Here is a 25,142-nt window from a genome sequence, read left to right as displayed (position 1 = left end):
GCTTCGTCAAAAATGCGGCGTTCCGTTTTAAATAGAAACTAGTATAACTGGCTATAAAGGAACGGCTTCACAGTATACTGAATTGACGTCACACTGTACAGTGGTCGCAGTCACGGAACAGAAAAAACTAGTGGAAGTGGCATATGGGCGTTACCCTGTCGCCACTATTGTGTACAAATGTACCTACTAGAGGCTAAAGTGAGACCAGTCATTTGATGTCAAGTGAAGCATTATTATCTCTTAAAAAACTATAAATATGTCTTATTATGCCATATTGGACTGTAGAAATCATAGCCGCAATAAAAATATATCAAATGAAGGGATTTCCTATCATCGGTAATCATAATATTCCGATTTAAATGCAATTAATATTTTATACCAATAGTGCCAAATATACAATTAAAAATGAACCATAATATTACGACGTACTTTATGTTTAATCAATATTCCGATTTAAATGCAATTAATATTTTATACCAATAGTGCCAAATATACAATTAAAAATGAACCATAATATTACGACGTACTTTACGTTTAATCAATGTAACTTATGAAAGAATAATCAATGTAAACATTAAAAATATCTTGTTACTCAACAAGTTCATGGATGTACGAATCGATATAATTTTATCGAAATAAATTTTCTCTTTATAAATTGTATTCATGTATTGCTCTTCTCCATCATACGATAAGGGTGTAAGTAATGATAAGGAGAGACTACGATGAATTCAAATTAATAATTTTAATTGTCTCTTAGTTACAGCTAATTATTATTTAACAAATATGAGAAAAATTCCAGTAAACCTATTTAAGCCTTAATTTTTCAATAAAGACAAAAAAAAAATAAGTAAATTTTAATATTTGGCATATATTGAGGTTTCACCGATAAGGTTGAGTTGAGGTGGATCAAATGAAAAACCTCACCAAATCATGGAGAAGAGGAAATGCGTCATATAATTGTAAAAAATATATCGAAAACCATAAATAAGTAATATACTTTATCAACCCTGAATGCATCATTTGTAGTTTTCACTAACTTATCGATATATTTATTAATTTTCGTACAACTTTAGGTATTGTGACAGAAGTCAAATCTATGGTTACAGAGTTCCTATTACATCAAGTTTTTATATTATGTTAATTTTCGCAATTTAAGAAAAATTTCCGAGGTTGTCATTATCATTTTAAGATTATGAGCTAATCTCATATAATGGTATAAAGTTCGAAATTGATGTAAATAAATTTGTAGTTATTTCTTTTCGTGATTGTGAATTTAGGCCTATCATAAAGCAGGAATTAAGTGTGTGCATTACATATTTAATAGATAAATGTGTGAGTTTGGCGACATCGGTTTCCATAGTAAAATGACATGATGCCACTTCTACTAGATTTCCTTCCTTCCATTCTGTGGTCGCAATGCATATCGGAACATACAAGGGTCTTTGCCTCATTGCGTTTTACAATTTTTAATGACATTTGACTACTGACATATATTATTTTTACAATAAAGTTTGACATTTGAAAATTGTTATAGGCAAAGAGATTTATGTTCTAATTTATGTGATAACTGCTAACTTAGCAATTACTGTATCTTTTAATAAATCAATATAATGGAGGAAAATGTATCATTGGATGCAAATAAGCAGAAAGAGTTTGTTAAATCCGTGAAAGGCATTAAAAAATTGTTAGCTGTAAGTAGTTGCTGCCATTCAAAATTGTTAGGTTATATTTTGCATTTCTAACACATTATGATTTACAGAAAAAGGATATAGATAAGCAAACGGAAGATGGAGCACCCGAAGATAAGCTTGAAAAGAAAAAAATCCGAAAACCTAAAGGTTTAGTGTACTTATCACATATACCACATGGTTTTTATGAGGTTAGTATTGTCATTGTTAATTAAAAACCATTAAATATTCTTGCAGTATAGGAAAACAAACGCTTACTTTGTGTTAGGTTTTTAGAAGAAAAAAAGAATAATAACTTTTTAAAAATTTACCCTGAATGTTTCTCTTTGTTAGACTACTAGATTACGTTTTTACTTTAAGAAGTTTTATTATAAATTACGTTAATTATTTTTTAGCATCAAATGACCCAATACTTCAAACAATTTGGTGGTGTTACCAATGTCCGAGTAATCAGATCACCAAAAACTGGAAATTCTAAGGGATGTGCATTTGTTGAGTTTTACGATCCTTCTGTGGCTCAAATTGTAGCTGAAACCATGAACAATTATTTGATGGGAAAGAGGCTTATCAAAGGTATTTATCAAAAAAGGGAATGCCCGTGACCAGTTCTTTAAAAAACATTGTGCCACAAAATGTTGACAAAAATAATTTTCATTGATAAAACATTTTCAAGTATTTTAACTGTAGTGGCTAAATTTCTTAAATAATAAGTAAATTTACTTAGTAAAGCAGCTAATGCAAGTTGCACCATTTATAGTAGGTGAGTTTTGAGCATGCTAGTTTAAAAATATACATGTCATAATTATTTTCTAAAATTATTAAAACTAAATAATGTACATAAATGTATGATGTTATTCTCTCAGGCCTATCATAAAATTTTACAGGAGTTTTTCAGGTACTAAAATGGTTTATCAGTAAGGAAATATGTTTGTATTACTATGCAACTACTTAAAATTGATAAATTACCATTACCAAACAATGAATTCAACCTTTCAAAGTTGATGCATCCAATATATGAAAATCTATATATAAATGCAGAGCAGCTCGAATTCGGGTCAGTGCTCTGTGAACGGCTGGATCACTTGGTGTTGCATAGAGATGTCGCTTCATTGTGTGTCTTCTACCGCTTTTGGGGGAGTGTTCCTAAGAGCTGTTTAACCTGATTCCTGCTGCCAAATTCCACCTTCACACAACATGCCACAAGTTAGGATATCATCCCCACCATCTGGAAATGTGGCGGTCCTCCACAGTGCGGTTTTCAAGGAGCTTTCTTCCTCGTACTACAAAGCTGTGGAATGAGCCTCCTTGTACGGTGTTTCAGGAACAATATGACATAGGTACCTTAAAAAAAGGCGTGTACACCTTTTTTAAAGGCCGGCAGCACTATTGTGATTCCTCTGGTGTTGCAAAAGAATGTGGGGGACGGTGATCACTTAACACCAGGTGACCCGTACGCTTGTTTGTCCTCCTTTTCCAAAAAAAAAAAAACAGCCTTTTAACTTTGATCATTATTTATAATATATTGGATACTACACCTTATAAACTAATTTATTATGTGAGTATATTGCAACAATTGTAAAATACTCTAATTTAAAAAGTGGCAATTGAGTTTCCTGTATGTTTTTCTCACAAGCTACTTTTTCAAATAAATTCTAGATTCAGTAATTTAAATTATTTAAATATTTTTAATGATGATGATTTATGCTCATTTGAATTATATTTCGAGAGTCTATTTGACCATATAATAATATTATTAAATTAGGTGCTCATATTTGGTTTCATTTCATATATTATTATTAAATTTATTAGATATTCGAAGCTGATTTTGTAGCCATTAATTAATTTATTTGTTTTAATACTAATTTATACCGAAATAAAACATGAAACTTTGTGTTACAGCTGTGTATATTCCACCAGAAAAACAAAGAAGAGCATTTCGAAAAAATTGGAGTAATAATAATAATCCTAGAGTCAACAGTTTGTTAAAACTGAAAAAGGTAATCATTATTATATATACTTATTAATGTTTGTATCAATTAAATTAAAACTATTTTGTTCTAAAAATCTATATATCTAAAAATGAATTGCTGTTCTTTACTCTCGCTAAAACTCGAGAACGGCTGGACTGATTTGGCTAATTTTGGTCTTGAAATATTTGTGGAAGTCCAGAGAAGGTTTAAAAGGTGAATAAGTAGAAGAATGTTGCTAAATTAAATAAAAACAACAATTTTGTTTTTCCTTTGATGTGTCCATACATAATTTCTATGAGAGAATTTGTTGATGCACGGTTTGACAGTTCTGCTGTGAAACAATTTCATTACGACAGCAGGGTGCATATTTTACGAAGTAATTTTTGATGTTATTATATATTATTGACAAATTCATATAAAAACATTATTTTATTTATTATATACAGAACAACGTCTGTCGGGTCAGCTAGTAACATAATATAAAAATTGTCTAATCTTATAGTGTGATTGCTCTTCTCCATCATACGATAAGGGTGTAAGTAATGATAAGGAGAGACTACGATGAATTCAAATTAATAATTTTAATTGTCTCTTAGTTACAGCTAATTATTATTTAACAAATATGGGTAAAATTCCAGTAAACCTATTTAAGCCTTAATTTTTCAATAAAGACAAAAAAAATACAGTAAATTTTAACACAACTATATATTTTCTTACTAAGGATAGCAGGTGATAGTGTTGTATATCATCATGCATTGGACAATCATTAAAAATAATAAAGAACTTTTACATCACAGGGCCAATATAATATAGAATGAGCCTCTTATAATATATATTTATAATATAGTATATGTCTTATCCATAAATTTGTTTGTCAAATTTAATGTTATCTATAATGTTTTGTTCAATTTTGCATTAGAATTACTGAATTTATTTTTTACTAACTCAATTCATTTGATTGACACATTATTTATATATTATGTTGAGAATTATAACGAATTTTTATTTATTTCAAACGCATAACTTAGATTAAGAATTGATAAGATCTTTATCGAATATATAAATTCTCATGTCGCGGTCTTTGTAGTTAAACTCCTTCGAAACGGCTTGACTAATTCTCATGAAATTTTGAGTGCATATTGGGTAGGTCTGAGAATCGGACAACATCTATTTTTCATCCCCCTAAATGTTAAGGTTGGTCCTGGTGGTGACATTTTTTTTAAAGTTTGATTATGAGTCAGCATTAAAAAAATACAACTTCAAATTTTCACCCATCTACGATCAAGAGTTACTTTTGTATCGCGATTTTAATATCGGCAATACAATATTTTCTGGGTCAGCTAGTATTTCTATGTTTCTGACTGAGAATACACAGTATTTAAACTATTTGAAAACTATTACAGTATCTAATTTAATAATTTCTTAAACAGGAACACAATTCAATTAAATCTACTGCTGATGACTTAAAGATGGCAAGAAATATCATAAAAACGTGAGTTATTCCATTGATTATTGCTTGGAAAGTGAATTTTACCAGTATTGGTTATGGCAACATTATAAGCTTATACCAAGGTGAAGTAATCATCAATTGTAAAGCTACCAAACTTCATTTGAAAATTTGTGGATTTTTATGTGTCATATATTTTTTACTGCAGTGCTCACTCCTTTGACAACATATTATCTGGAATCTAAAGGATTGCCCTATAGCCTAATTTCTATCATCAAATGCTGTCAGCCTCTATCTCCCAAATGCATTTATTTTTATGATAATAAGGGACGAGACGAGCAGGCCGTTCAGCTGATGGTAATTGATACGCCCTGCCCACCACAATGCAGTGCCGCTCAGGATTCTTGAAAACCCCCAAAAATTCTGAGCGGCACTACAACTGCGCTCGTCGCCTTGAGACATAAGATGTTAAATCTCATTTGCCCAGGAATTTCACTAGCTACGGCGCCCTTCAGACCGAAACACAGTAATGCTTACACATTACTGCTTCACGGTAGAAATAGGCGCCGTTGTGGTATCCATAATCTAGCCGGCATCCTGTGCAAAGGAGCGTCCCACTTCATAGCTTAGTGGTGAAGCAAATTGTAGAAAAATACTATGAATACTATAAAGCATATAAAGAGTCTTTTATGGTCAACAAATCATTTGGTTTTCTATCACATAGTTATATTTATAAGGCCCTCTCAATTAATCTCAGGAAAAAAATGAAGGGATTCAAGGGTAAATTCTGATGTGAGGTAAAAAGCGGATTCTATATGGGAATTGCCGCTGCAATGGCTGACTACAGCTTAAATGCCAAAAGAATGCCTTTATCCGAAGCTTACCCATTGATAGGTGATAGTAACTGTTTAGTGGTCACACATCTTGATGGGGTAGTTACTTACAGCTTCCTCAGATTATGTCAAGCAATAAATAGGTAATGTCTATTGCGCTGAACTTTGAACAATCATGGCCCGACTCATCAGAGTTCTACATCAAAGCAAAAATTAACTTTCTGTAAGTTGATAGAAATGTTTCGATTACTAGGGTAAATACTTCTATTACATAAATATACTGCGTGAATCAGAAAGGGTACATGCGTTATTCGAGTCATATATGTATAATAGTATGGTGATGTTTAAGTTTTAGTAAATAATAAAATAAAAAAAACCCTACAAAATAAAAATATTATTTTTCAATTTCTTTTCTCAGCCAACCCTAACTTTTAATGAAACCGCCGATTTTAAGGACTTAAACATAAGCGTTACCTACGCTTTGTTTATGTTCAAGTACCATAATTTCATCACACCACATCACATCATGTTGATTATATTTTAGGTAGTTAGGTACTTACGTAGGTACCCAGTTATTGCATCACAAGTACCTTCAAAACAGCTCAGGTACATGTGTGATGATTAAACGAAGCATCACTCCTCTGTCTTCCACCACGGTCAGAACTACAACATGACCCAGTTGAGTGGAGCCTGTACACCAACCTTCGGAAACAGACGTTTGAGGGAAGCCTCCTATTTCTGTACCGACGGTGGTACAATTCGCGGGCCGCGACCTGATTGTTATTTCTCACCGCACCCACACACAATATCATGTCTTGTTCCCATAATCTGCCATGATTATCACACGAAATCACTGCAATCCAAAGTCCAACGCGACGAACTGACAAACACGATTGCAGAAAGATAACTAAAGTATAAAATTACTTATTTTGGTAAATAGGTAAATTTCCATCCATAAAATCCATTGAAGTTGGGTTTATGATTAAGGTGTATGCACACTACATGAAACACACAAGAGCCTGTAGCGTGTGTTTATGTATTTCACATACAATTACAAAAACTAACTTCATGTTATTGCGTAACAAATAAACAAAATAAGAAATCACAGTTTCACGCCTGTATTCCTGAAGGGTGACGCAGAGGTTAGGCTGTATTTTATCCAGGGGGCGAGCCACATTTCTTATAATATGCAATAACGCTTTTCCGTTAAGAAGAAAATGCACATAATAGAACATAATTCGCCTCACAGCTGCAATGAATAGTAGGCATTTTACTGTTGTCTGATATTATGTCACTGATGTGTGGTAGCGAAAACTTAGCACTTCAAAAATTGTATTAAAATATAATGCAAATTCATTTCTGAGATTTCACATAGTCATTAATGATGACCTAAGTCCTAAAGAATGTCTGGTTAAAAATACAGTATACCCATAAAGTTTCACCATGCATAGTATAAAAAATTATTAGTAAAAAATGACAATTTCATGTTTTGAACGTAAACCTCCGATTTTATAAATGATCTCATGGGATTGGGGAACTTGAATTGAATCCATAGTTTAATGTTTACTATACATTTATGGGTGTGGAGAGAACAATTTTTTTTTAAAGATTAATCATAATTGATTCATATTTATTTATAACTTTCTTCAGTCATTCACATAAATAAAAGTGTTTATTATAATTTTTAGGTTAAACAAAACAAAAACGAAGTTAAAAGAACTGGGTATTGATTATGATTTCTTCCAGCCAGTAGATATACCTGAAGAAATTGAGTTAAAACCTAATTCAAGTGTAGAAATTGATGTCAAAATTAAGAATGAACAAAATGATAATAATGATAAGAATAAAAGCGTAAAAGAGAATAATAATAAACGAAACAAAACACAGGATATTCAAAGCATTTCAGTTAAAAAGACAAAAGATGCGAAGAATATTAAGTTAAAAAATGTTAAGGAACTTGATGAAAAAGTTAAAAATACAAATCCTAAAAAGGAAAAAAAAGTTAAAGATAATGTGACTATATCTAAACCTAAAGATGTTACTAAAAAGAACAAAAATCATGATGAACCTAAGAGAGAGGAAAAAGAAGGTAAAGATTTGAAAACAGAAAAAAATAAAAAAGTAGTTAAAGGCAAGGGCATAAAACAAACTGAGGAAATTATTGATGTCCAAAAAGGTAAACAGCAGAAATTGAAGAACTCCGGAGTTAAGCCTATGGAAGACTTCATCAGTATACAGGAATCTGATGGTGACAGTGATGGGTCTTTGGAGTTTGATTCTGACGAATTTGAAAGGTTAATGAATGAAAATGACTCTGTGGGATCCTCGGATGATGATGATGATTCTGGTGATGATGATGAAATAATTAATGAAAAGTAAGTCATATAAACTAATTTAAACGCAACATAAAATCTAATAAAGGACCAATATATTAGTATTAATCTGTTATTTGATAATTTGGTCACATGAAAGTGCATAATACATTGTAACTTCTTTAGGACTAATTTGTTGATAAGCAAAAAATACACTCTGATTTAGTTATATTTATTGGCTTGGGACCTAGGTCACCAAAACTGAATAAAAAAGTTTAAAAACAAAATCACAACAGTGTTGCTTTAACATATAATTTAGTAAAAATTAATGAAATCATTTATCAGTTTTGAACAATTCTAATAAAGTTAATTACAAAAATAGTAATAGGAATTTGGTAATGGTTTGGTTATCTTCATGTATATAAATATTTTCAGAATTGAAGTACAGAGCAATAAAAAATCAGTGAAGCCTATTCTTAAGCCAAGTGTTAATGTGAAGAAGAATAAAGTGCAGGACGGTAAACCAAAACAACAGGCAGCATTAAAAAGGAAACAGGAACAGAGTAAGTTGTTTATGGGGTGTTTTGTACTTTAAACTGTTTTATTATAATGTTTTTGATTCTGGGTTACTTAAAAGTATGGTATCAATCCTACAAAAATGTTCATTAAATGAAATAATAAATGTATTTATTGAAAAACTGGTTAAACATAAAAAAATTAGCAGCACATTCCGCATTAGGCATGCCTGTATCGAATACAAGTGAACATACAATTAAGTTAAAACACATGTTCATGAGTGAGCTTAAAATTAAAGTTTTAATGAGATCTGAAAATATTTGATTGAAGTAAAGTACTCCTTTCTTAAATAAATATAATATAATTAACCATTATCTGTGTCTATAAATGTGTACATATTTATTTATGATTTGATTATTAGCAGTGTTATGGCAGAGTGTGTGTGAGTGTGCATATGTCATGTGTTTGTGTAATGGTGTTTGTGGGAGTGTGTGTATTGAAATCTTAATGGGTTATTTTAAGCAAGGCTTCGGTAGAATAGTCAATAAAAAAACAGATTGATAATGAAAGGGAAAAAATTATTAAATAGATGTTATAAAGTTTTTAATAAAAAAAATATTTGCGTAGGGAAAATATACTTAATACAGTTTCCGTAAATTCTAACATGCCAATCTTCTTCATAGAAATAAAATAAAGGTATATAAGCCCGTTAAGAGTTAAATTTATGAATATTCAGTATGAATGAAAACTTTATTATTTTGTACACTTACCAAACATAATTTTTTTTATGAATTTTAGCCGTCTACTCTTTTCCACATTAAGTTTCTTAATATAGTTTCCGGACTATATGGTCAAACTTATACTTTAGTTCGTGTCATTCTAAGTACAAAATCATATTAATATAATACACTGGAGAGCAAAAAAATCGACTCAATTCATACTTTCGCACTCAAAGTGCTTCTAGGTTTAAAATTAAGACCTAAATCTCAATTCAGGTCATAAATTCTTAAAGTTTTAGGTCTAGCCTTAAAAATAAAAACAAGTTGGCAGAGTTAACTTTTAGACAACGTCACAATAGTCGAGGAATGGTCACTGTATGATTTCGTACTCGTTTACTCAGTTAGCATTGCGCGACCTTAGGGCGTACAATGGGTATAAAAGGTGACCTACCCCTGTCACCCTTATCAGTTGACCGTGAAACGTCAACAGATACACATCGTCTCAATCTCCAAGGAAGAAAATATCCCGGAAATGGATACAACAGCAGAAGTAGCGGCTCAAGCAGTTACGCTTTTGCAACAGGGCTGGAGTCAACGACAAGTGGCTCGTACTTTGCAGAGCCAGTCAGCTGTATCAAGAATATACCGACGGCACCAGGAGACTGGTGGCTTTCACCGACGAAGAGGTTCCGGTAGAAGTCGGTCCACTTCGGAGCGAGACGATCGCTTTATTGTCAGTACTTCGCTGAGAAATCGTTCTCTCACCGAGGTTCAAGTTCAACGGGAGCTTCGAGAAACACGTGGGGTAGCTGTAAGTTCTTGGACAGTGAGAAGAAGACTCAAGGCAGCAACCCTCACTTCAAAAAGACCAGCAACGGGTCACAAATTGACTGCAGCTCATCGAGCAGCCCGGCTACGTTTTGCAAGAGAACACGTCGATTGGACTGAGGACAAATGGCGCTCAGTTCTCTTCTCGGATGAAAGCAGAGTATGCCTACATGGTAGCGACAGAAGGAGAAGGGTGTACAGAAGGCCGGGGGAGCGATACGCACAATGCTGCATAGCAGAAACTGTTGCGTACGGAGGAGGTTCCTGCATGGTGTGGGCTGGCATTTCAATGGATGCAAAAACCGAAATGGTTTTTATCGAAACTGGCCGCCATGTGGGAGGATTGACTGCAAATCGGTATATTGAAGAAATCTTGGGAGACCACGTCATCCCATACGCTGGTTTTATTGAAGAAAACTTCATCCTGATGCAGGATAATGCCCGTCCATACAGTGCAAATGTCGTGCGTGAGTATCTACGAGACGTGGGTATCGCTGTTATGGACTGGCCAGCTCGTAGTCCGGACTTAAATCCTATCGAGCATTTATGGGATGAGCTAAAGAGAAGAATCCGGGCTAGAGATCCTGCACCAGATTCAAGAGCTGACCTACAAGCGACTCTGACCGAAGAATGGGAGGTCATACCACAAGACGCAGTGAAGCACCTCATTGGATCAATGAGGAACCGATTAGAAGCTGTAATCAGAGCAAGAGGGGGTAACACCAGGTATTAAAGCTGTTATCATGTTTAATAAAGTTTATAGTTAAAATGTTATGTTGTTTTTTTCTTTTAAATTTTTATCCTTCATTTTTCAAGTTTCAGTACTCGCAAAGTTTAAAAGCATTTATTCTTCAAAAATAATTGTGCAAGATAAGAGTATTTGTACTCATTATAAAGCTAACATCTAGAAATTAAAGATTTTAAGACCTAAATTGAGATTTAGGTCTTAATTTTAAACCTAGAGCACTTTGAGTGCGAAAGTATGAATTGAGTCGGTTTTTTTGCTCTCCAGTGTAGTTAGATATTCAGGTATTGCAAACCTCATAACGCTAAGTGGCTGACGTTGGCTCTCGACATGTCAATTTTGTGGTTTTAAAATGGCTCTATTATAATCATCATACACTTACATGAGAATATGTGTAGCTGTTTAACAAAAAACACTAATCAATTCTACTTATATTTTTTACAAAATCATTATATATTGCTTCTGTTGTTGTCATGAAAACTCTTGCAAAATTGACGTTTCGAGATCGCTTTTTTTATTAGATTCTTAAACTATGTTAAACTGCTTTCCTATTTTATCTCAAAATCCTTATGTAGTACGCGTGATTTTTTAATAAAATTCTATAAAAAATTAATTATCACTGTTGAATGTCGTATAACTATGACTGAGTGCAGTTGAGAGATACTACACTGTAAATAACTAAAGGTATGATGCGACATTAATAATTTAAAAATAAAAGATAAAAATCCCCGAAGATAGGACCACATGCAGCGCCCCGTTCACGAGCATGACGCATGGACCAGCCATGTCTTCCCACACATAATATTTTAGGGAAGGTAACGACCCAACGACGGCGCCGCCACGAGCAACGCGATTTAAACGAGCACGAAAAGCGCTGCCCAGGGAACTCAACTTAAAAAACCTCACAGATATATGTGAAACTATAATGTAAAACATGTTTTGGATAATATGTAATGTCCAAACTTTAGAACTATGATCTAACAGTAATAATTTGTTTCAGAAACTGTTTCACCACCCAAGAAAGTTAAATTTGAAAAACAAAACAAGAAAACCTTTAATAAAGTGATAAAGAAACGGAAATAAAGTTTTTATTAAATTATCTTTGTTTTCTTAAATAACTAACCAATAAAATGTGCGTAAGTATGATTATAGTTTAAGTTATGACATTAACGAAATTACTATTATTATAGAGAGTCATAAATATCATTTCACCACTGCCAAGGAAATAAATGGCCGCGACCACTAACATTCAAATAGACTTGTTTACAATATAGCACCCAAGGCTAAGGATATAGTCAAAACTATTACTGGTAAAAGTAAAATCACGTACAACATTCAAGATGATGATAACATTTAATAATTGGTTTCCTTGTTTGGAGTTGGCGGTGGCGGTGGCACCTGGTAGCATCGGGAAATTATTTAAAAATCTATGAATGCAGTAAAAGTTATTTTTTTAAATTAATAATCTTTCAGCAAAATGCAATACATCTACAACATTTAAGGTATTGTCCTTCCATATGGCATAGCCGTATAATCCACATGGCTGAATTTTAACCATCTTTTGTTGGGATAAATGTTGGAGGGCTAGTTTTTCATTGTCTATTCCATGTTTGATTGATTCAATGAGCTCAATATTTTTATGTCTAGCAATATTTTGAAAACTAAATCAGATGTCCCATTTTGATAAATAAGTTATCAGAAAACAATTGCGTACAAAGTACACATGTCAGAAGTGAAACTTCTTTGGCAAACTAATGTTTAAATCCAATCAATTAGATTGGTCTGTCCCAATAAACTTATCGACGGTAACTCACCTTATCCGTACATGCTGTCTGTCAATGGGACGACGTATAGCTTACCAGACCATACCATACCAGATATACAGTTGTATTGAAATAGCAATTCACGCCCACAGTCCCAATATAAGGCGATAAGAATGACTTATCGGGTATATTGGGACACCTTCAGATTATTGACAGCTTATTACTGACAGTAGAAGGTAGTAATTTATCTCTATCTGTAGATGGTGGTATATTGAGAACGGCCGTTACAGCATGGGTAATAATGTATAGATAAAAATTCATAATGACAAACTTGATGCAGTAGAAAAGACAACATTCCTAGGGTTAGACTAACATTAGACTTTTAAAATGAGGAGCTCACAAAAAAATCATATGTAATAGACGTAATCATAATAAGCCACAGTAGACATATGTACCAGTATGGAAACTAAGCCTTGTTGTCGTAATCCTTACCTATATATGTACATGTGCGTACACTCCATTGAAGCAATTGTCAGGTTATTTTTCTATCTGACTTTAAAAAAGGAGGAGATTCTCAATTCGACTATATTTTTGGAACGAAGTTCCTTATGGGGCGTTGCGGAGCGTAAAAAAGTAGAGCGTAAGATTTTTGTGTTTATATCTATGTATAATATAATAGGGTATACAGTGTTTAATGTAATATTATAGTCTACATGATGACTTTTTTGTAAACAACATTTTATTTAATGTTTTTCTTGGGAATATTTTTTTTTTATTTTGCGTTGAAATATTGAGAAGAAACTTTGAAATATGTGTTTTCAATATGTCAATTTCATTCGATCGCCATCTTGGATTTACATTTTGACAGCACTATTTATTTCAGCACCCTCGAAAACTACACCCATGATGAAAAAAAAGATCGCGGAAACAAATAACAATATGACACTCGTCTCGTCTTGCCGCGTAAACCGGTTAGCGGCCTCGTCGATGCGCAAATTTGTGTGTGTCATTTCGGACGATTGTAGATAGTTTCCTGGTACATGTGTCTACGGTGACTAAGCTCTGCAGTATTTGCGATAGACTTGTACTTATATTAAGCTACTTTCATAGTATCATGTCCCACGGAAATATATTGTGTGGTAGGGCCGCAGATATTGACATTGATATTAACATATTTATGCTGCAGAAAAGGGCAATTCGAGCAGTCTATAAAATGCGTTCTCCCTTGAACCTCCCTTCTTCATTGAGAGAAAAGTTTATTGAAATTAATATAACGAAAGTACACTGCCAGTACATATACGAGAACCTTCTGTACCCTCATATACATATCAGCCAATTTAAAAAGAAGTGATGTAAGTACATAATGTCGATTATATACGATACTCAAAACAAACATCAACTCGCAATTCCATCTACTAGGCTCCGTAAAATTGCTAAATCTTTTAAAGTGGACTGTTGATATATTTTATAATAAATATAATTCTATAATAAATGTTCTGAGAACACATCAATATCACCTATATTACAAATGTATGTTAACATAGAAAATAAAACACAAAATATACTTTATATACACATTTATTTGTCTTTATACAAATAGACCTGTTACATAAAAGTGACAGTTTTGAACGACTACTCTATACTTTAACACATAGCACATTATAACACAGAGCTTAGAGATCACATATTTATGATGACGCTAAGAAGAAACAAAGTAAGTTACATCGACTAGTTGTATCAGAATACCAATATGTATGGTACAGAACCATCTATGGGCAACCAATACCGAGGACGAAGCGTGTACTTACAACTTGACAGACCTACACTGTTACTTATACACTTAAAACCAATAACTATGTGCGGGCCGCAAGTTATTCGATAAAAATCCGCGCAGGTTTATGAGCTCCTAGTACATGTTCTGTACGTATCAAGTCTTTGTACACACCTCGCACCAATACATACGCACCAAGTCTCTTATTCCTAAGCAATTCGAAAAGTTGGCAACACCAATGTTGTTTTTTTTTCTAACTAATTATGTTAAAAATACACTAAAACTTAAAATAAACTCAAGCTTTGTACAAATAAATCATAGATTGCTTAATCGTATACAATAAGAAAATTTAAAACTAATATTGCATAAAAAAATACAATAGAAAAGTGTACAGTGGTCTGAAACCTACATGGTTCAACTTAAAATCACAATGGTATGGCGGAAACATGTCGTGGTCAATAAGCCTTATTTAAATAATTTGAAGGAACCTTAATTATCAGTTCGAAATAATCAGTTTTATTCAAGTTGTTTTTTATTTATTTATAGCTTATAAAATCTATTTATACTTATGTTTCAAAATTAACTATGGTTAATTGACGTGCGTTTCACTATCATGTCAAATAATTTGTTTTGAGTGTAATACACATATTTCTGTAGTTGTACCAATTTCGGCTAAGAATATTAATTCATCGTTATAAAAGCTAAATATATTGAATATAATAAAATATGCATTCATGCTTAGATAATTTATACATCTAGATAGTCTCTTGCTGTTAGAGAACCGATAAAAACAGGGCAGTAATATTAGTTTAGTGTGCGTGACAAGCTTGTGTCTATGTCTTACACTCGAGATTCGAATGACACTTTGTTTTAGTGTACGTGAATTGCTCAAAATAGAAGTTAGTTCTAAACTAAATTTTTTTCCACGTTTCCACAGCTGTCATAGTCTATCTAGATGTAAAAATAATCTAAGCATTCATCATTGTAAAGGTCAACAATTATTTTATATGATCATCAATTAATAGTGTTGTAATAGTATTATTACGTAGTTACAGTGCAATATTTATTGTACATCTTATGTCTATCTGGCATTTTTTAAGTATTCAAGGAGTCAGTCATTTTGAATTTAAACAGTATCATTCTAGGTACCTATATGGTAACACCATACCATGCATGGAAAAAATCTAAGTAATGCATCATCTTTGGTCAAAATAATAAAAATGCCACACATTGTAAACCTCTCATCGTCATTAAATTTTAAACCAATAATAATAATTTATAATTTAAGTATGTTAAATTTAAACATTATAAAGTTGAATACAGCTTATTCAAAACTGTAACATTGCTGAAGTTCTCAACTATTTTCGTTTTGTCGATTTCTTATAAAACCGTGACTGAACACTGCGGTGGGAGTGTAAAACGGTAGATTGTCAATCGACTTCATTTCCTACATTTTAGAGGCCTGGTTTTAGTGAAATTGCAATGTCACGGATATACTATAGTGATATTGTAATAGCCGTTCCCAATATACTATCTACAGATAGAGATAAATTACTACCTTCTAACGTCAGTAATTAGCTGGCAATGATCTGAAGCTGTCCCAATATACCCGATAAGTCATTCTTATCGCCTTACATTGGGACGTGTGAATTGAAATTGCCATACAAACTTCTATCGCTGCAGCTGGTAAGCTATACGTCGTCCCATTGACAGAGAGCGTGTACGGATAAGGTGAGTTACAGTCGATAAGTTTATTGGGACAGAAAAGTCAACGATAGTTACGTTTTTTATATAAAGTAAGAGATAGACTGAATATTGGAAACGGCCGTAAGACAATGTTATTTGACAATTTTACTGGCCGTTAGTTTATGAGGCCGTCCCTGATTGGTCTGTTTCTTGTATTGATTGTATTGTCATTATTTTTCAGTTATAATTTAGTGTAATAAACTAATCGTAATCTAAGCTAATCGGCATTTCCGACCGAACAGGACATACAAGTTGCATTATATAATAAATATTGTATCTATTTACACAATTTTGTGATGTCAATAATGCAAGAACACAATATGATGATACCTCTCAATCTTATCGTTTCGTTTTAAGATTTACAGAAATAGCAAATACGACGAAATTTTTGAAGTGAAAACTTTAGTATCGTTGTGATTTGAAAGTCATTTAAACGAAAAAGAGGCAGACACATAAATACATAAGATTTAACGTAGGAGAAAATGAGATAGGAAGCAGGCGATCATAGTTGAAGAAGTGATCGTCTTATGTATGACGCGAGTGTACCTTAATTTATTCTGACGTCATGCGCACCACATATTACTATGAAGACACCAGGAGAACATAAATATGGTAGCGGTAATAGTAATGTATTTCATCAATAGTAATGTAATCATGTGTCAACCTAGCAACAGGTCTTCAGGCATCCAGGACTTCATATGCTTCGAGGTTCATGATCAATGCATGTATTTTTTTTTAATATAGACACGTTGGTAAATACCGATTTCAATTGTAAGTTAACCCAGTTCATTATAAATACACAAAGGAACTTGAACTAATGTATGTAAATACACGTTTGTCCCTACTTATGTAAAATTACTATGTTAATGCTGTGTATTATTACCACAATACGCGTTCTCCACAAACTCATTGTTAACATAATATTAGCTAACGTTTACGACAGAAATAAATTACATGTACCCTTATTACAATGCCTATTATACGCATCCAAATTCATATGTATAAGGATAACTTTCATATATAAAAAAAAAAAAATTATGTCGGACTTAAATAATTAAAAGGCGGATAAAACTTATGTGTGCTGCCACGACAGGAATACAGCTCCAGGTATTCTTTCGTGAGATTATTCGAAATATATGTTATGTACTCGTATGTACAAGAATAGTACATTTAAATAATTTTTAGTAAATTAAAAATACGCATAATAATTTATACACCTATGAGCTTCTGAACAAATGAAAAAAGACGGGACGTCCTAGAGTCGTGAAACATTAACTGAATATTTAAATTTAAAACAGTGATTTTTCAGTCGTGTACTGGTGTGTTGCTTGGCACACATGGAAGCGGTCGCGACATCCGCCGTTCCATAGAACGTTGTATACATAAGTTAACTAAAGCGGACACGTACAAACACACATAATATAACGGTATGACACCACACTGTGTGCGTAGTGAGTACGCATTGCGAAAAACGAAAACTCGCGCGCGGCCTTGAGTCGCGCTTATGGGCATGTTAGAAATTATGATTGTATTAAATTTACTATTATTTATGTTATGGCATCTGTCAGCGTGCCTGTTTTATTGAAATTACCTGTAGGTACATCAAAAACAAACGCACCATCATTTGTTTTAAATAAATAAAAAAAAACCACAACGAATACATCAAGACATATAAACAAATACTGGCTACTGACTGTGCTACAAGCAACCCTTGTCAGTGCATTTCGATAATCTTATCTTTGAAATGCTCCCTTGACATCACATGCTTGAAGCAAATATCGGTCTGAAATCTCACCATCGAAACATGCTTGACTAATTCACTACTACACAAAACCCTCTCAAGTAAAATCATCACCCATCGGGGCCATTGCATTCTCTCCCTACCTACTTCTTACACCGTATCGTATATCCAACATGGTCCCTTACGGTATCGCCGCGAAATATAGAGGAACTGTTTCGGGGGCGCTAAGCTAACATGAACACTATTTACATGGTGCGAGCGCTCACTTTAAGTCTATGTTGTCGAACTTGTGCTCTGTGACGGACACTGCGTCGGAAGAGAGCGTTTCCTTCAGTGAGTCGACACAATTCTTTGGTATAAGCGTACCTGTAAAATAAAATTAGTAATTGAATATTAGAGGTATCGACAACACTTGGCTTCGTTCTCAAATAGAATGCAATTTTACTCCAAGCTAAATTATCAAATTTTTCTTGGAGTAAATTTGCATTTCAAACATTATTATCCCCTAAACAGGAATCTATTGAGTTAGATATTTATAACAATATGTAACGAATAAAGTGAAGTGAGGAGCGTGTGTCGGAGAGGTGGCGCTAGTGTAGCGGTGGGAAGTGTGAGGCGAGGAGAGGGGATGGCGAACGGTATATAGATGTCTTGCTCGCGATATAATTAATTATTCTGCAGTGTTGTTAAATTATTATCAGAGTATATATTAAGGTTAATAGTTATAATTGTAAACTCTATAATAAAGAGTGATTTGTGATAAAAAGTACTATTTTTATTTTCCCGGACTGCATTTCAAAAATTTTTATCATTCTTTGAGCCACTTATGCTGTACAAAGCGCAGGCCCGGCCACATATGGAGTATTGCTGTCATCTCTGGTCTGGCGCACTGATATGAGCTCGATCCATTTGACAGCGTGTAACACAGAGCAGCTAGAATTGCCGGGGACCCAGAGCTCTGTGAACGGCTGGGCCACTTGGCGTTGCGTAGAGACATCGCTTCATTGTGTGCCCTCTACCGCATTTATCACGGGGAGTGTTCCGAAGAGCTGTTTCACCTGATTCCTGCCGCCGAATTCCACCTTCGCACGATACGACACAAGTTAGGATAACATCCCCACCATCTGAATGTGTGGTGGTTCTCCACAGTGCGGTTTTCAAGGAGCTTTCTTCCACGTACCACAAAGCTGTGGAATGAACTTCCTTGTGCGGTGTTTCCGGGGCGATACGACGTGGGTGGGTACCTTTAAAAAAAGCGCGTACACCTTCGTTAAAGGCCGTGAATCCTCTGGTGTGACTCGCACGCTCGTGTGTCCTCTTAGAACTCATAGCTATTGTCCCTGTCCGCACGCACCCACTATCTTGCGGCCGTCGTCCGTCTTCAGCCGCACCACCTGCATCTTGTGCGCGGCCGAGCGAGCCGCCAGCGCCGCCTCCACGCGGGCCCACACGGCCAGCACCGACCCCGACAGCACGTGGTACGTGCGCACGCGCAGGCCCACCTGCACACCACATGGACCTCATGTACATCATCTAAATATCCAGAGCTCCACCGCTTACACCAGTGTTTCCCAAAGTGGGGCCCACGCCACAGGGGGGCACTTTGATAGTTAAGGGAGGTAATTTAAAAATGGACTCGACGCGACTATTTAAATGCAATTTTAGATATCGGTGACTAATTAAACAAAAAAGACAAATTCCAAGAATGTGCAAGAAACTTTTACCACCGTTTCCATCTTCATATTTAGCTGAATGTGGATTTAGTACTGTAAATGATTAACCTTTTATAAAATCTCTATGCAGCAAGCGCATCTTCGCAATAAATTAACAAAGAAAAATCAATATTAAAATAATCTTCAATTTCAGCTTTTCATTAGATATTTTGATAACAATTTTATAGTGATTTATTCCTTAAACTTATCATTTATATTTATTTAAGAGAACAAAACAATTTTTAAATTATGTATGGTTACAAAAAAATTTAAAATGTCAAGATGGCGGGCATAGGCTAAAAAAGGTTGGGATACTCTGACTTAAACGAATAGCGGCTAACAGCATCCACGATGAAGACCTCTTAGAGCAGCTTAGTACATCTTGGCATTGAGATGTAACTATAAGCATCTCCTAGTATAGTGACCACTCGAATATATCATCAATTTTAGTACAAATACTGTGAATAGTAAACCTCAACTGTGAGGCACAGCTAATTCATTATGGAAAAGCTGAAAACATAAAATATGAAATAAGTTACTTATTCTCATGCCGGTAAAAACATTACGAATGTCATTTTTCATTTTATTTAAACTACTTTGGAAAAGTTAAATTTCAATGAGAAGTGGCTAGAAACTCATTCATTGCCACTCTTTTAAATAAGACGTAATTTTTAAATAAATGTTTACAGGTTCATCATTTTACTAATATTTTAAATGAAAACTATGTAAAGCGAAGCAACACATACTCAAACGTTTCAACATTGAAATTAACAAAAGCTCTAGATTATCATCCAGCCAGTAGAGCCCATTCATGTGCATGACGCATGAACCAGCAATCGCTTGCGTTGCTTAAATAAACTGAAGTTTTTGAAAAAAGTATGCATCGGTAATATTATAATACAACTGTATATAAGGCACAGAGCACTTATAACTACTTAGTATTATTTTTATTTAACTCTGTAAAGTAACGAAACGTGGGGTTAAAAAAATAATGTAATAAAATATCAGAAATCAGTTATTACTAAACACGTTTTTATTCTTTGAATATACATTTGTATGGTGGGGTAGGGTTTGCAAATCTTAGCATAAACGAACGAACGAAAGAGAAAGACAGTGTGGTCAATTCAGTTGATTTCGCCTTAGTTTTTTGTATAGAACCCATACCTTTGAACAGGGACGGAACCTTATCATATTATCGTCTATGTGATGTCAGCAGGCAGTGATCAGTTCGCAAATGGTACAATTTTTGGCGATTTTTGAAGTAAGTTCTTGGAGCTGACGATGACTGGTCCATGCGTCAAGCTCGTAAACGGGCATTGCTTGTCGCGCCTGATCGGTCTTGTCTTCGGGGATTTTTATTTTGATAATATACCATTTTAATAGTTACTTATTTACAGTTTATGAGAATTTATACATAACTGCAGTCATTAATTACTCTTCTGAGATTTTTTTTATGGTTAATCACTTCTTTTATTTAAATTTAACAAGCCAAAAAGTTTCAGTAACTTTAGTGCATCAGTTTAATTAAATACATCATGGTATAAAATAGAATGTAAAACAGAGTGGCTACGAGTTTCATGCCATAATAATAATAAAAAAAATACGTGTGGCACTCGGGGACTGCCGCGGTAAAGCTATTGCATAGCATTTTTTATTAACTTATGCAATTATAATTATTTATTTATTTATGCAGTATTTTTTTTTTGATAAAATTAATTTTAAAAAAAGCAAACGGGAAGTGAGTAAAATTTAACTTGCAAGATTTGATTACAGACAGACAACGGGACAGGTGAAACTAAAGAAAAATGCTTGTCATTTTAATAAAAAATAAAAAAAAACGTGATAAAAAAAACAAGATGTACCCGAGGCTCGAACCTGGAGCTTCTGCACAAAAAGCATACGTGATAACCGCTGTTCTACGACAAATGTAATGACCGTGCCAAAATATCTATATACATCTAGTAGGTGTTAGGTTATTTTCGTTACGGAATTTCTGGATTCGGTCTCCACGCTCAAGGCCCGCGATAGAAGCGAAGATGCAATAGCTTATTAAAACATAAAAAAATGAATGAAATCGGTAAGGCTGTTCTCAAGTAATAGCGTAACCAGGATAAATAGGGGTTCTTCTTATTTCCTTTTTCTATATATGTATATATAGTGAAAATGGTATTTGGTTGAGGCTCTTTCAAGCCTAACCCACAGTTCGTATCGATATGAAACTACCACCATTCTATGCGAAATTTATCCTAGAAGGTTCATGGCTACTTATTTTTCGAATTCCATCGTTCTTTCATTAATTTATTTCTTTTGAAAATTCGCTCAGAGATCAGGGCGGAAACGGCTAGTTTATGTTTGTTATGATATGAGTGAGTTACCTCGCATTCGGCACCGTTCCGGCACACGGATTTCCAGTAGGCGTGTGAGCAGACACGCTGGGAAGCAGAATGCTGCGCGCGCCATGCGCTCTCCGCTTCATCGCTCGTCACCTTGCGGTACTTCTTCTCGATTTCCCCAAGAGTCTCCACGCGGAGCTGTAGACCCGTGTTTGGCCTGTACAGTCAGTGTACAATTAATTAACATGGCTACTTTATCTTTGATACACAACAGTCGCTGAGACGAGTGTAAGAAAAATATTATGACAGTTCATTGTCAGAGATGAAATCTTTGCTTTACTATTTTAGAAGGAGTTTTGTAATTTAAAAACACATAATAAAACTGTTATATCTGTATTTTAAATTTTCCACTAAGAATTATAAAAATCACTGACAATAATTATAGTGTCCCCTTACAATTCACAATAAGTAATGCCCACTCGAACTTAGCGCTCCTTCTTATATAGGCCACTACTGTCTACCGTGATGATGCTACCAATGTGAATGTCAGTTGGCACTGCTGTAGTAACTCGTGCCAAGTAACTTACACGAATCAAGTTAACTAAAGATCTGAATATTATATTGTGTTATCTATAGTTATTTCTAATTATAGTGATAATTATACAAAATAACATTAACACAGTAAGTAGTTAAATAAATGTTATTATTAATTGGAATGCCTTATGGTAGTTCATGACGTTGTTAGCGCTTATTATCACATAAAGTAATCAATATTATAATAATATGCGGTGTCAGTCGGGTGTGTGTGCGTGCGTGACCTGTACAGCTGGTAGGTGCGGTCCTTGTCGGGCACGTTCCGTTCGCGCGTGGTGTTGGCAGCAATGCACAGCACCGCCGTGTACTTGCCATTTCTGGCCTGCTGCGAAAGGTAGAACCCCTCAGCGCCGACACACTCTTCGCTCTTTTCCAATGCATCCAGCCAGTCCAGACCGCGCTGTTTGTTTGAAGTTAAAAATAAAAAATAGACATGTTAAAATCCACCACGTTATACCTTATTAACATTGAAAAAAACATTACACAATATCTGTTCTACTCATTGAACAATAACAACTTTATTTTTATTAATTATTACTTATTATGTTATATAATCTATAAATTGGATAAATACGTAGATTTATAGTAAATATAATATTTAAAAATATTTTAGTTGAACGAAATACTTATAAAAATATTCTAATAAATAAATGTCAACAATGTGTGTTTGGGAATATTATATTTAATGCACTTCTAATGAATATTTCTGATAGGTAAACTCCGTTAATTTGTTATGTTTTTTGTTATAATACTAATATTATGACAGGACACTCATTAGTGCGAAAAGGCCAACTGCAGCTTTGATTTAAAATCTTGAGTAAAAGCTCAAGTCGGGGTTTGATTCTCTACAATTTCCTCTTTTCCTAAATTCCTAGACAGGGATGTCATGTAGCTCAGAATAAGTTAATATGAGAGCAATTGCAAGAATTCATAAAAGAGGACACGCTAGCGGCCACTAGAGGGAGCAGCAGACTATGGCAGCGCTTTATGGATGCACATACGACAACACGGATATCGGGACTGGGTGATTTATATTATCTTATATATAAAATTATCGTGACCCGGTGTTTTGTAAACCAATTTGTTTTGTACTTAAATGATTAAAGTCACCCACCCCTTTTTTTGTTGATTTATTTTATTTTTATTTTATTATGATTCAGCATTAAACAATACATACAACTTCCAATTTTTGTTTATTTAAAGGTGCTCCAACAACACATACACAATACACTCTTAAACTTAAATATTGCACAAAAATAGTTCCAGTGTATGAGTCAATTACAGGTGCACACAACATAAATGAGAATCATTTCTATTGGGCACTTATATAACACAGAGACTTATACAGTATATAAAAAAATATGATAATAAAAAAAATATATGGCAATAAAAAAATATGATGTAAGTAATTAAAGAATCACTATACTATAGTTGCAATACCTTACGTTTAAATGCTATGAGGCTATCGCAAAATGGATCAGCCCCGGATGTCTCCAAAATATTATTTAATGAATGACAGACACAATATAGTGGCGCGTTGCTGCCAACGTTAGTTCTTACGGTGGTTAGATACAAAAGTTTGTGTTTGCTTCTTGACCCTAATCTCGGTATGTTTAATGTTATTTTGCTCAGGATATTGGGTGTATCTAGCATGTTGTTTAAAACTTTATATAAAAACGAGTGGTCAAGCATACAACGTCTATCAGAGAGCTTATTCATTTTAAGAAACTTTAATCTTTTCTCATAGTTGCTTCTGTTGCTTATATTCATAAATCATATGTGCTTGGTAAATGAGCGATTGATTAGTTCAATGCGATAGACAGAATACTGAGGGTTCCAGATAACACTACCGAATTCAAGTGTGCTGCGGATCAAGGAATTAAATAACACAATTTTAGGTTTTGATTTTTTAAAACATTTAGTTGATCGTTTTATGAATTCTAACATTCTGGAAGCCTTACTGATTATATTATTATAATGTGGTTCAAAGGTGAGTTTCATATCTAGTGTTATCCCCAAGTCACCTCAGTGACCTTCACCAGTTGTTCATCAGTTGTGGATAGAGGAATTTTCCTTTTGGTAAATGTTATATGGTAACATTTAGACGCGTTCAAGCACAATTTATTTAAATTACACCACATCTGAACACGCGTTATATCACTTTGTAATAATGGCATATCATCAACATTATGGATTTCTTTAGAAAGTTTCATATCATCAGCATATAAAGAATAGGTACTGTGTTCAATAAAAGAGCCTATATCATTAATGAACAACGCAAATAGAACCGGGCCTAGATAGGAGCCCTGGGGAACTCCTGAGGTAGCAATAAATGGTAGTGAGTCGAAGCCATTGATTGATACAAACTGACTTCTTTATGTTAAGTAAGAACCAAACCACTTAAGTAACTCTCCACCTATTTCA

The 25,142-nt window shown here is 33.9% G+C and overlaps 2 protein-coding genes across 3 annotated transcripts in view; one reads left to right on the top strand and one right to left on the bottom strand.

Moving 5' to 3' along the window:
• The first annotated feature begins 1,510 nt into the window (after positions 1 to 1,510).
• Positions 1,511 to 12,157, top strand: LOC126967052 (MKI67 FHA domain-interacting nucleolar phosphoprotein-like). Its single transcript, XM_050811382.1, has 8 exons — positions 1,511 to 1,691; positions 1,760 to 1,879; positions 2,084 to 2,261; positions 3,588 to 3,685; positions 5,089 to 5,150; positions 7,627 to 8,313; positions 8,686 to 8,813; positions 12,059 to 12,157. Exons 1-8 carry the CDS (start codon positions 1,611 to 1,613, stop codon positions 12,139 to 12,141), a joined length of 1,437 nt encoding a protein of 478 aa, XP_050667339.1. The 5' UTR covers positions 1,511 to 1,610; the 3' UTR covers positions 12,142 to 12,157.
• Positions 12,158 to 14,383: 2,226 nt separating this feature from the next.
• The window catches only part of LOC126967036 (protein strawberry notch), an 80,975-nt gene continuing 70,216 nt past the window's right edge, over positions 14,384 to 25,142 (bottom strand). For both annotated transcript variants that reach the window (XM_050811345.1, XM_050811346.1), the window contains 4 exons: positions 22,943 to 23,118; positions 22,167 to 22,341; positions 19,434 to 19,581; positions 14,384 to 18,445 (listed from right to left, as the gene is read on the bottom strand). In XM_050811345.1, coding sequence (XP_050667302.1) covers positions 18,342 to 18,445; positions 19,434 to 19,581; positions 22,167 to 22,341; positions 22,943 to 23,118 — 603 coding nt within the window. In that variant the 3' untranslated portion in view covers positions 14,384 to 18,341. The remainder of the gene's footprint in view (positions 18,446 to 19,433; positions 19,582 to 22,166; positions 22,342 to 22,942; positions 23,119 to 25,142) is intronic.

The sequence above is a fragment of the Leptidea sinapis genome, chromosome 12 (genome assembly GCF_905404315.1).
Source record: "Leptidea sinapis chromosome 12, ilLepSina1.1, whole genome shotgun sequence".
Taxonomy (NCBI): domain Eukaryota; kingdom Metazoa; phylum Arthropoda; class Insecta; order Lepidoptera; family Pieridae; genus Leptidea; species Leptidea sinapis.
This window is presented reverse-complemented; position numbering and strand designations above follow the sequence as displayed.